Source organism: Thamnophis elegans, chromosome Z (assembly GCF_009769535.1).
Source record: "Thamnophis elegans isolate rThaEle1 chromosome Z, rThaEle1.pri, whole genome shotgun sequence".
NCBI classification, from domain to species: domain Eukaryota; kingdom Metazoa; phylum Chordata; class Lepidosauria; order Squamata; family Colubridae; genus Thamnophis; species Thamnophis elegans.
Genome location: NC_045558.1, coordinates 12,293,212 through 12,306,805, shown reverse-complemented (window position 1 = coordinate 12,306,805; position 13,594 = coordinate 12,293,212). Strand labels below are relative to the sequence as shown.

Below are 13,594 nucleotides of genomic sequence, written 5' to 3'. Positions count from 1 at the left end.
CTTCAGTATAGTTATTGCTCTGGGATAGAAGCTGTTTTTAGTCTATTTGTCCTTGTTTTTTATTGTCCTGTGCCGTTCACCATGGTAATAGTTCAAGCAAGAGTAAGGTATGGTCATATTGCCATGACCACTATGCTTATTTTGATACACACACATATTGTGGATGGGAAGATGTCATCACAAAATAAAGCTAAGTCCATTCCTTCCTGATGCAAGGATTTCTGGGACTGATGGAACTGGGACAAACTCTACCTGTCCCCAAAGATGTCCTTGGGATTGCATGCTGCCATATTCAATGGATGGAACTATGATTAAGGTTAAAGAATTGTATAGATCTATTATTATTATTGTGATGGGGACACGGTGGCTAAGTAGCTAAGAAACTGAGCTTGTTGATCAGAAAGTTTGGCAGTTCGGTGGTTCCCTAGTGCTGTGTAACGGAGTGAGCTCCCTTTATTAGTCCCAGCTTCTGCCAACCTAGCAATTCGAAAGCATATAAAAATGCAAGTGGGAAGGTAACTGTGTTCCGTGTGCCTTCGGCATTTAGTCATGCCAGCCACATGACCATGGAGACATCTTCAGACAGCACTGGCTCTTTGGCCTTGAAACAAAGATGAGCACCGCCCCCTAGAGTTGGGAATGACTAGCATATATGTGTGAGAGGAATCTTTACCTTTTATGATTAATGTGTGACTGGGACTGGGTTAGTCTGTTATGTAAGCACAGTCAAATATTTCAACAAAATTTTGAAAATCTGTTGCAGAGTTAAAGGTAGGCAGATATGTTTCAAAAAAGAAAAAAAGTATTAATTTCAAGCATTGCTAGATTTGTATGTTTTGCCTTTGCTTAATGCTGTCAAGTATTTTAAGCAAAATATTTGTTTGAAAATGTAATAAAAATCAAATGAAATTAAGACAAATATAAATCTGTATGGAACAAAAAAAAGAAATCTTTGAATTGAATGTAACCTCTTTATGCTGTTTATCCATACACTGTTTTTGTTGTTTATTCTATTTACATCTCAGTGCAATTGCTTATAAACATTTCTGTGAATAAATTTGACCCTTTGCACAAAAATCAGTTTCCTTTTCATGAGGTAATTTTATATGCTAATAAAAATGCAACCAAAACTGCATACAAATATAGCATCAAAGTCTGGCATAATAATGCAGATATGAATGATTACGCAGATTCTTAAGAATTCAGTGGAGGATTTTTGTTCAACAGCTATCTGGAAATACTGTCTTGCCTTGTTTTAATATCTTTTTAAATAATATCTTGGAAATCTTTGCCCTTTTTTCACTTTAATTTAGCAGAATAATTAAATAGTTGAAATTTCTCTAATTTTGGTATTGGTAGTAGCTATGTATTTTGAGGAAATATATAAAATTTACATTACACTACATACATACATACATACATACATACATACATACATACAATATTTATACAAATATATCTAAATATTTATAGAAATTCTTTGGACATTCTTTAATATTTCATGTGAACATGCAAGATATGATTCCATTTATTCAATTATTTGAAAGCAGCTGCATAGAAAAATGTATAATGAAAATGAAATACATTTCCTGTGAATGGAATAAATTTCAATTGTGTTTCTGAGTGTAGTAATTACACACGGCATGCAGTAATTAGGCACTCAAAGTGTAACCATGGTATCTTTCATTGTCTGCAGATGGTCTGGGAGAATGGTTGTGTGGTTATTGTAATGCTGACCCCTCTCACTGAAAATGGACTCAAACAGTGCTACCACTATTGGCCAGATGAAGGGTCAAATCTCTACCATATCTATGAGGTATTTAAAGAAAATATTTGCTTGTAAATCTGACAGTAAGCATGTGGTTTTGTATAGAGGAAAATATGAAACTGAACTAAAGATTATCATAACATTCAAAAAATGCATGATTTTTAATCATTTCAATTTCATTGAAAATATTTGATAGTTTGTTCAGCTGAAAAACAGTTTTGTTCCGATTTTAAATAAATGTACAAAAGATTTTTTAAGCTTGCTTTTTCTTCCCAAGACTTTAAAATACAAATAAGAAGGGAATTAATATTTATAATAGTATAGTGCTTATAAACATTTAACAGTTACTATAAATTCCACAACGTTTCAAAAATTTCTATTCTTTTGATAATTAAATTATTTGTTTAAGTTAAACTTGTTTATTTATATACAGAGGGAGGGAGAGAAAGAAGGCTAGAGAGGGGATGGGGTTTCAAGAGATTGCTTTAATGTAATCACAGCAACTTTCTTTGCAAAGCAAATTGGAGCAAATTTTTGCTGCCAAGATTTGTAACCATGAGCTAAAAATACTGTCTAGTTTTGATGCTAGATTGGGATGAGTATAATTTCTAAAGGAATAAGCAGCTTTATAATCACCAAGTTTGTTGATCTATACATCACTCCTAGGCAGCAAGGGAGGCTGGGTTGTGCAGCCTATTTTTCATGACCATTGTCTCAGTTTATAATTAATTATAAACTAATGATAAAGGATTTCTTTTTTTTTTTACATTTAAAAAAAACCTTTGCCTGAACCACTGTTTGCAATATAAGGTTGATTTGATCACCTGCAGATTTTGTTCTCTATATAACATATTATTACTATTATATATAACATACCATGGAAGGTTCTTATTTTCTGTGATTATGTTGCAAAGAATGCTGGATAATTAATGGGAAAATTCTAGTAATTTTACATATATAAGTCAAGTTGTCCTAACTATTGAATACAGCAGTATTTCCTCTTACTCCTGTCTGCCTGAGCTAGCATTATCTTTGCATATGAGGAAGAAGCAAACCCACTATTAGGTCTTATATTGCCAAAATTTCAGGGGAGGGGGGAAGAGGAATTTGTCTTGAGGATAATACTTTTTTTTTCTACCTTTATAATGTTTTCAGGGAGTGTTGGTTTACAATTTAGGCCATTTTTCTATTCCTCTCAGCTTTATTTCTTTATTAGATAAGGAAGATTGTCATAAACAGAATTAATTAATACATTCAAATGTACCCTTAAAACAAATTCTCTTTGTGTCTTATATGAGGATGATTCCCTTACTGATAATCCACAATTAGTAATGATTCATGCAATGTGATTTTAAAGTTACAACAGGACTGAAGGAGTGGTACTCACAATTGATCCTTAAAGTTGTGGTAATCCCAGCATTTCCATACTTATATAATTGTGATCTGGGCGTTACATGACAATTGCAGCATCCCACAATCATGTGATTGTCATTTGTGACTTTGCTTGCCAGCTTCCCACAAGCAAAATCAATGGGGCAGGAAAAATCACAGTCACTTTGGTAAGTCTCCTGCACCTAACAGCAGTGGCCTCAAACCTTGCTCCATTCATATCTTTCTGCAGCAGCTCCTTGGGCACCCTCACATGCTCTCCTGCACCTGACCATACCATTTCAAGCCTTGCTGTGCTGACGTCACACCTGACAATAGCGCACCCTTGAGCACCCCACAACAGCCGTCCAAAGCTTCATTGCAGTCACACCTCACTGGACTCGCATGCACCCTATTTTAACCATAGCAGCTGCTTACCTATTTACAGACCTGCTTGCAAACTGTCTGGGACTTGCATCTTCTGACTGGCTTCCCTACTGATTTTGGTTGTTGAGAGCCGGTAGGAAGTTACAAGAAGGTCCTTTTTTAATATCCTGCAAAACTTGCTTAACAACAGCAACAGAAACTGCCATGATTGCCGTCACTAAGCAATGCAGGCCCATGACATTTCAATTTACAGGAGCATCACTTAGTAATGGGAATTCCAGTCCCAATTATCACTGTTAACCAAGAACTCGCTGTACTGTCTCCAATTTTAGATACTGTGTTACGTTACAATATATGGATTTAAGAAAGTTAACGGAAACTAGTTTCTGCTTAACTTTTTTTACATGTGGTATAAATCATGACAGTGCCTCAGTAGTATTTTGAAATACAGTAATATTCATTTTTGCAAGGACATATGAAATTTTATATTAGGAATACCTAAACTGTGATGCTAAGTTTGACCACTGGTTCTTTCCATTATTTATTCTATTTTTAAGGTGTTGCAGGTTAAGCTATGCTCTCTTACATCTACAAAGATTTGCTTTAGAATTGATCATTATTGCGCACAAATGTTTGTGGTTGAAATACAAACTTTTTTTTAATTATAAGAGGCTGTTTGGCAAATATCTTGAGCCTTATACTTTTCCAAGAGCAAATAATGTATCTATGTATCTCATTTAAAAAGTTTATCATATAATTTTACATTTTATTTAAGTCAATAGTTTAGTTAATTCATTTGTTTGGGGAGGGGGGGTTGGAAGACTATATTTAACATCTCTTTTAACATTTTAATATTTATTTCAGATGGGATAGAATAAATTAAGAGAAGCTAGATTTCCTAAACTCCTTAATGAGTTAAATAGAAAATATATTTCTATTTATAAGCCTAACGTTCTCTCCAACATCCTATACATTTTCTGTTTAGAACAATAGATTAATAATTTGTAGGAAAGATTGTGATGTTACATATATTGCCATAAAAAGGAAGCCGTAACTCTTCAATACCTACTATTAACTTTTTCAGCAATCACCATATACAATATAGTAAGTGTGTTTAGCAAAAGATATATTATTTTTATCAGAGCAAATAATCAAAAATATTTTTTACTTTAATTCCCATTAAAACCCTTAAGTAAAGTACAGTGTACTTCATTTTGACTTGAAACATTTTCAGTCATGCCCCTATTAAGTTCACTTAAATGTTTATATTTAGTTATATTCTATGGTTGACTCAGTTTTGTACTTTTTAATGTTATAATAGGTAAATCTGGTCTCTGAACACATCTGGTGTGAAGATTTCCTTGTAAGAAGTTTTTACTTGAAAAATCTTCAAAGCAATGAGACTAGGACAGTAACCCAGTTCCATTACCTTACCTGGCATGATCAACAAGTTCCTGCATCTACAAGATCTCTTCTGGATTTTCGCAGGTACCGTAGAAATAATTATTTAATTCCCAAAATAAAGAATGGTTTTAAGAATTGTGTACTGCCTGAAAATAATTTAAGCAATTTATAGTTGATGATGAGGCAGATACAATTCTGTCGTGGACTTAACTTGTTACATAGAGTACAAATGTATTGTGACTAGGGAATTTTAATATATTGTTCCTCCTCCTTGGTCAAAATATGCTGTTTTCTAGTGTCTCACATAGTAAAATGTGGCATAGAGAATGATACATTTACTATTACTGTCCTAAAACCAGTCAGCCAATATTTTGAATGTCAACTGCTTCTAAAAACTGTTGATAGTTGAGTTATAAAAACTGTAGACCAGGGATGTCAAACCTGTGGCCTACTGGCCGGATGCATCATGCACTGGCCATGCCCACCCCCATTTTAACGAAGGAAAATATCATATGTCATGTGACATCACAAGTTTGACACCCCTGCTGTAGACCAATGTTTTTCAACTGTGACAACTTGAAGATGTATTGGCTTCAACTCTTATAATTCCCCAGCCAACCAAGCTAGCTGGGTAATTCTGGGATTTGAAGTCCAGACATCTTCAAATTGTCAAGCTTGAGAAACATTGCTGTAGATATAAATAGCCAACATTCCCAGTATAAATAATTAAACTGCTAATTGGGACTTTTAACATCATAATTAATGCACTTGCAGAAAAACTAAATCAACAGTTCCATGTAAGTACAAGGTGTTTTTTTTCTTTAAATAGGCATATACAACAAGCATATTAGGTGGAGATATCTATGTATGTCATGACAATTTACACCGAAGCTACTATATTTGTCTCGAGGTAAAACTCATTTTTCATATGGCAATGTTATATTGTTCTATTTTTCTAGGGATTCAGCAACTTCAACTCTAATATACTTTCTTGTATCTAGAATAATCAAAGCACAGCTAAGATGACTGGGCCTAATGGAGATGCAAAAGTTTTTTATTTTGAAGCAGATTGACAGGTGAATACTTAAGCATCACCCAGTTCTATACTTCCAGGCTGAATTTCCATAGATTAGAAAAAACACTATACAGAGATTCTTTCTATACAAGCCTACCCAATTTAACCTCTTTATCAGCTCCCAAGACAGGTTCAAAGCTCTTGTTTGTACTGATCTGAGCATCAAGCTCTTAGTAATGCATAGACACATCATTAACTACATTCACCCACATGTAATAGTGTTTCCCACTCATGTTTTGTTGGTTATTTTAATGACATTTAAATTCTTTTTCATTTATTTTAAAGTGATTGTAAAAATAGTTTGGGACAATGGATTAGTATTTCTTTCTTTATATCTCAATATTTTAAATAATTTCTGAACCTCTTATCTGTATCTAAGCCTCCCCTTCCACTAGTTCTAAGGTTCACTGAAATGTTATCTAGTCAAATTCATTAAAATCCCATAATGGTTCATTGAAAAACACAGTTTTTAGTACCTTATATTGAAATGTGCAAGTTTCAATATATTATATTGAAATTTCTCCAAATAATGTTGTTAGAATTAAAATAAATATATAACATGTTGAATTAGCACTTTGTAAACATTATGATGTACATCAAAATACATAGTGATTAATAAAATCTACATGGTTTATAAATGTTCTCTCAAAGACTTTTCTATTATTGATAAAGATTACATATACACAAGACATAGTACTTCATCCACATAACATTAATTTAATTATTTAAATCAATGAGCAGTCTTAAGATCATCACAGAGAAGGTCCATGTGGGGGTCTAAGAATCCATAGTGACTTGAGAGCCCAAAATCAAAATCTTGAGAAATTTTTCAATTTCTCAATTGAAATAGATAATATATAAGCTTGATGAATAATTTGGATTCAATTCACAGTCATTGTGCTGTACATTTCTTGTATTACAGCAGCTATCTTCTGCTGCTGTTTTCCATGTATTCATTTTCCAGTCAACAGACATTTGCCAACTAATAGTCAATACTTATCTATAAGCAGAATGCTAGTCCTAAGATATGGTATGGCTAAAATTGCTTCTTACTGCAGTGTCTAAGGATAAAATCCACAAGTCTTATGCAAGGTTCTTCCATGTGTAATGAAAATTTGAAGGAAATAAAAGAGTGACTTGAAGAAATCAATATGGATTTAAAAGGAAAAAAATGCAAGTAAGCTATTAAAAGTTTTGTGGATATTCATCTTATCAGACAATCAAGTGTATCCTTTTAGTAAAATTGATTTTTTTTATTTTCATTACAAATTATCCACAAGTGTTTGGGGATGAGTTCTGTTTTGTTTTTAAATTATAATTCTATTACCTTATAAAAAGACAAAACAGATGAAATACTGCTTTGTGTGCCAAAAGCAATTTTAAGGAATATTAATATTAATTTCTCATCAATCTTAATTTTCTTTCTTGAGTAGAATTGGTTTTACAGTTATATCTTAAAATTTTAATATCTTATAACCAATTTCATTGTATACATGATGTACAATGACAGTAAAGGCTTTAAATTATTCTACACTCTGGAAAAAAATAATGCCTTATAATAGAATTAGGTTCTTAAATTAGTCTTACAAAATGCAACCCAACCCCATCACTATTTTTGATGTGGTTTGATTTCTCTTTAACCTGGTCATATTTATTTTTAAGTATATTGTACATAGAGACATTTAATATAGACAGCCCATTCCCTAGAATCCTAATTCATCACCAAGAAAAAATTGCCCCAGATGTGTTTCTTTGTTATATATATTTTTAATTAAGCAGATTCCGTTGGATTGTGAAAACAACTACTTTGTGCTTTTTTTGTTCCTACTTGCTAAAGACTATTGTGTTGAATAGGTTGTACTGTGTTAAATAGATGAATTAAAGGATTATAAGCTCTTCACTGTTTGAAATATTGTGCTCTCAGATATTGATGAAGGAAGGAAGGGTTTTTTCCCCCCTCAGTAAGCTTAAAATGTCCAGACAGAATGCAGTGTTTGAAAGGTGAAGCTGCTCCTTCTCAAAATACTGGTCAGTTTAATGGCTGCAGAATCCTAATTTCATTTTGCACAATAGACTAAGCTTTTTAACTCGGGACCAGCTTGTTAGTCATGCACTGATAGTATGTAATTAAATATTTCTTGAGCCCAGAGGGAGTGCATTTACACTTTAAAGAGACACTGCTAAGCTAAAAGATAATTAGCATCACACGTGAGGGCTTTGCTTAAAATATATATTATGCTATCATTGCTTGCTGTGTGCAATGGCATTTATTAATACTGCTCACTTTAAAAATGGTCAAATTCTTATTTTGCCAGCTAATTAGCAGTTGCCAGTGTCATTTTTGTGATGTTGCAGCTAGTAATATAAGCCCAGTTGCATAGTCACAAAAGTGATCATTGGAAACTGTGACTGCTGCAGGGACGTTAAGGAAACCCCCTTTCTGAGCCTCTAAGGACCTTTGACATTTGGTTGCTGATGGTTGCATGGTGATTTCTTTTTACTCAACCAAGGGTTGGTTTGTATGACTAATCATTTTTTCCTAGTCAATTCTTCATCTCTCTTTGTGTATGTATGTATATATTTTATTAAAATAATACTAAATATTCAGGGCTTTAATTATACATTTAAGTGAATCTGGAAGAACTAAATTTGAAGGAAATGACACTGCTTTTATAATCAAAAAGTTCCAATCAGTGAAATTCATTTGAAGCCATTATTACTATGTGCTTTTTGATATATGTCATAATTCATATATTTGAAAAGTTAGCATTATAATTTTAAAATTAAGATACATATACGTTAGCCAGGTAGCCAGCATTTTGACAACAAAATGAGCCAAATAGAAATTAATGGATAAGTTGAATTATGGAGAGCACAAATATAAAAATAAATAAATAAAGCCTCAAGCTATCTTCAGAAATAAAGCTGTTCAAGTCTGAGTTGATGAACCCTTTAATTCATCTGCTGCTATAAAATCTAGGATGATATAGAAACACCAGACATTTGTTGCATTCCATACACACTTTCAATGCAAACCTAAATGTCACTGCAACAGTAAAATGACTTTTTTGTGTGCCAAGGATAACAAGTGTAAATGGATTGCCAATTGGAAAATGAAGTCTTTTATTACTGTGTTGTGTTTGTAAAACCATGACCATGCTTTTTTAACCATTTATTGATTGAAACTCATATATGAGTGTATTCATCCATACATATACATATGTATATGTGTGTGTGTACACACAGATGGTATACATACACACACATGAAATTTACATCTTTTGCTTGCTGATAGATTTCATTTCAGTTTGTATTTAGTGTTAGATAATGCCTGTTCTTTAATATGCAATTTAGTTATTTACTCTATTGTATTATTCCACTAGATCAAACACTTTTACCTAATAAGCCTTAGGCCCTTTCCACCTGCCTGGCTAGAGCCCCTTTTATACAGTTACCTTCTACAGCTGAGCTAATTAACTTTTGACTCAGCTCCACTTTGCTTTTAGCATTGCAAAGACAGTTTTACAGTACAAAATGCTGGAGTTGCAGGGCAGAAAATTTTCCTGTTGATGAAAATTCTTGCCTTGTCCCAGTCTCTCCCTGCTAGAGTTCAGGTGTGCCTCCTTGCTATCAGCCTTCGTGAACTAAGAAGGGAGATGTGGTTTTATTTTTACAGTGAAAAATAATGGTGTGCATTAGCTAGGTGCCAGGTTGTTTTTTTCTCATTGGTCATTTGGAAGAAAAGCTGGATGACTTAAGAAATACTGAAAATTATGAAGACATTCTGAAAATGAGAATGCTTCCCAGGCAACATGCAAATATTTCTGAGGATTAGATGGATAGTATTATTGGCTATGAACAAATCTCTTCAGTGCAGGTATCACGCTGCCTGATTTTCCTACTAAAGATTTCTGTCTTTAATTCTATTATTTAAAGCATGGTCTGCCACAGATTTATTTTATAATACCATGCTTAGAGAAGGTGCTCTCCATAATCTCTTATAAAAAGAAAAGATCTTATGAAGATTGTACCCTAAAAAGCATATTAAATCTATTAATGCAGTTGGATTTATTTTCTAAATAAGTATTTCTCATATAAACTGTATTTCTTAACAACTTAAATGTACAGTGTATGCTTACAGAAACTTTATACAGGAGATTGCAACTATTCCTGTTTTACAGGAAGAAAATTTATAGATGAGGTAGCAATTTGCTCAGTAACACTGTGGTGTGTGTCTGTGTGTATAATCCCACAGTTGTACTACTATTCAGTGATGGCATTCTGATAGCTGAAATGCAGGTAGGTTGTTATCTGTATTTGCAGTGGTCAGCAGGAAGAAGAGGCACAGGAGAGAGCCAGGCAAGCATTCTGACTCCTTCAGCTTTGATTTAAACTGGCTCAATGCTGTAACTATCAGTAATTTGGAGCATTCCTCTTGAAGTGATTGTAGTCTTCCACATAGGTTCCTATTGAAATCTACTGGGTCAAAAAGACATTAGCCATTGTTGTTTTCCATAAACACATACACATGTGCACACAAACACACACACACACACACACACACATGCACGTACACACAGACCTTACATCCAAGCCTAGTAGTGCCAACTCTGTTACTGAGTACGCTTCCAAGGTTTTACACTGATGATCTGGGGCGTTTTCAGATCTGCTCCTCAGTTGTTACCACCAGCACAAAAACATCAGGTTCTAGCTTCCACAAATGGAGAATCAAACCTTCCCCTCCTGGGGAAAGGTATTTTGTTAGACAGACTGGGAGAAGGTCAACAGATTGCTGAGTGGAATTCAGTATGGCTAGGTCCCATGGTGATCTCCACCTTTTCAATGATTTATTGAAGGAAGGAAGCAGGAAGCAGATTTGCTACTTAAGAAACCTTTAAAATGTTTGATGGGAGCTTTTTTCCAGCCTTGTGCCAGTAGGGAATGGATTCCCTGGTTTGGACATTAGCCTGTTGCCACAATCCCCAGGAAGAGTCAAATGGACGCACATTAAGCTCAGAAGAAGAGAGGGTATGCTTAGGCAGGGCTGGTATTCACTTACCTTCCCTACTGGCTCGCAAATGTTGCACCATATATAAAGGTGCTATTAATTTCCCTTTAGTATTCCCATCCAAAATTCTCATCCCATTAAGAATGGGCTGAAGGGGCACCTAATGCATTTGGGGAGGAGATAGTAATCAAAAGGTTCCCATCCTCAGCCTCCAAACTATTTGACAGTTTGTAAGCCAGATAAGATAAGAGTATTGAGGGAAGGTTCTCTATATGTTTTTCTATAGGTTTTATGCATCAGCTACCAACAGTGCAATCAACTCACCATTTCATATCAACTCCCCCTTACTCCAAAAGCACATACCTCACATATATACATCAACAACTAAAAAAATAGGCTCACACAAGGGATAAAGAAAGAAAAGACCAGAGCTCTTAAGTTTTAACATAATGAACAGACATTTTTCTTCTATAGAACTTAAACTTTGCAATTTTCACTCTGCTTTAATTTTAGCAATAATTATAGCCCTTAGACTTATATACCGCTTCACATTGCTTTACAGCCCCCTCTAAGCAATTTATAGAGTCAGCCTATTGCCCCCAACAATCTGGGTCCTCATTTTATCAACCTCAGAAGGCTGTCAACCTTGAGCTGATGAGGATTAAAAGGCAGTACTGCATTCTAACTACCGCACCACCATGACTCCTTTTTAAACTTAAAAAAACATTCTTTTTCTGTTCAAGAGAGTGCTTTAGATTTTAGGTTAGTTGAAAGCACCCATTTGTGGTGAAAACAGATTATCAGTCTCATTTTTTTGTCTTGTTTGTTTGTTTGTTTGCTATTTGCTATTTTTTCCATTTCCTATACTATCACTATGCATGGCTTTTCTTCACTTCTTCCTGGACAGGCATTTTCCCTCCATCCCAAGCAACAAGCAGGCAAGTTCCTTTTCAGAGGGGAAGCTGGGGACACCTCCAATATAGGCCGTACTCAGTCACTCTACCTGAAACGTGTTTCCTGACCTTTTGGAGTGTCACACACTCCAAGAAAGAGTCCCATGTGTAGCAGTCCCCAACTGTTGTGACTTGGTGGCCCAGATGAGGGTGGAGAGGGGGACCAGGCCACCCAAGCGACAGGTGGCACTTACATGCAGCTAGAGTTGCACGAACAGCAGGCTGGTACACATGCATATGCGTGCACAGCTCAACTTATGCAAGTTGAGCTGTGTGCATGTGTGTACACATGCTGGTCCTTTGCTTGTGCAAGCCGTAATTCATGTGTGCACTGACCCACCACTCGTATGTCCCAGTTCCAAATAGGCACATCCTGGTAGTGGTTTGTGTCCCTGGGTTTGGGGTTGGGGACCCATAAAATAATACACTTCTCTACCTTGTACTCGCAAGAACCATGAGCCTAGAGAGGACTTTCTTAGGTACTGCCACCTCCTCTCCACCTACAATTTTCAGGCACCCTGCACTCCTTTCCTTTTTTTGATTCCGAGACCAGGCTGGCAGTTGCCTAGATAAAGTTAAGCACACAATCTCACAATGCTGAATCCTTCAAACCGATCCAACACCACCTCACCTCAGGAGTTTGGGTGCAGTTGAACGGACACAGAATGCAATCTATGGGCAGCATGAAAGGGGAATCTCTCACACACTGTGGTTATGAAACACAGATTTTGTTTGGTATTTTCAACAGTGAGGCCTCTGGTTCAAGCAACTGTTTAGCCCCAAACCAAAACTGTCTTAACTATCTGTGCTGAAATGGGCAGAATCCAGGCATGACCCTCAAGACAAATTATCTAGTATTGACTGGGTGAAGTGACCTGAATTGGGTCCTCTCCTCCAGGTCAGCCTAAGGTCCTATCTGGGTTGCCAATTATTAGAAGAAAATTCTGGATTCAATCTGGACTGGGTTTTCAAAAGAACACTTGGGGTGAATTGGTTAAAGCAGAGGCAAAAATTCATTTGAGAGCACAGCACACAATCACAGTAATTAAAGGTAATCTACAAAATTGGGGATGGTTACTTGATAACCCTTCCTCTGTTTCACCCAGGGACAGAGCTACCCTGTAGGAATTATTAGAATCTGCAATTAGCTGGATGGCCAAAAGAATGTTCTGGAGTGTGACATTGCTGACTGGGTTTTTTGGGGGAGGGGATTTACCATGTCAACTGGCTTTTTTTTTGTTTCAAGTTTTGTTTTGTTTTACATATACGTATCAATGCGTGAACAGTGTGGCACCTGGGTGTCATACATTCTAATACAGATAGAACTAGTAAAATTGATCATAGTTATTACATTCAACCAACTTATATATTTCTAATAATAATACACATTTTTATTAAATTATAGTCTATAATTATTTAATTATTCCATGTTTTAATATATTGCTCTAATGCCACTTACAATATTATTTAATCATACATAATAATAGCGCCATTCAATTTCTAAGCTTCCCTTTAGTTGTTGCTTTTATTATGTAAAATATATACACTAATATTCCCACATTCTCATATTTCTATCTGTATTCAAACTTTTAATCATGTCACTCTTTTATTAAAAGATGTTTTCTTTCTAT

The 13,594-nt window shown here is 35.0% G+C and overlaps 1 protein-coding gene across 1 annotated transcript in view; it reads left to right on the top strand.

The window, feature by feature from the left end:
- PTPRN2 (protein tyrosine phosphatase receptor type N2) overlaps positions 1 to 13,594 on the top strand; it is a 530,861-nt gene that overhangs the window by 484,966 nt on the left and 32,301 nt on the right. The window contains exons 16-17 of the mRNA XM_032234973.1: positions 1,697 to 1,816; positions 4,845 to 5,011. Of these exons, the coding sequence (XP_032090864.1) occupies positions 1,697 to 1,816; positions 4,845 to 5,011 (287 nt within the window). The remainder of the gene's footprint in view (positions 1 to 1,696; positions 1,817 to 4,844; positions 5,012 to 13,594) is intronic.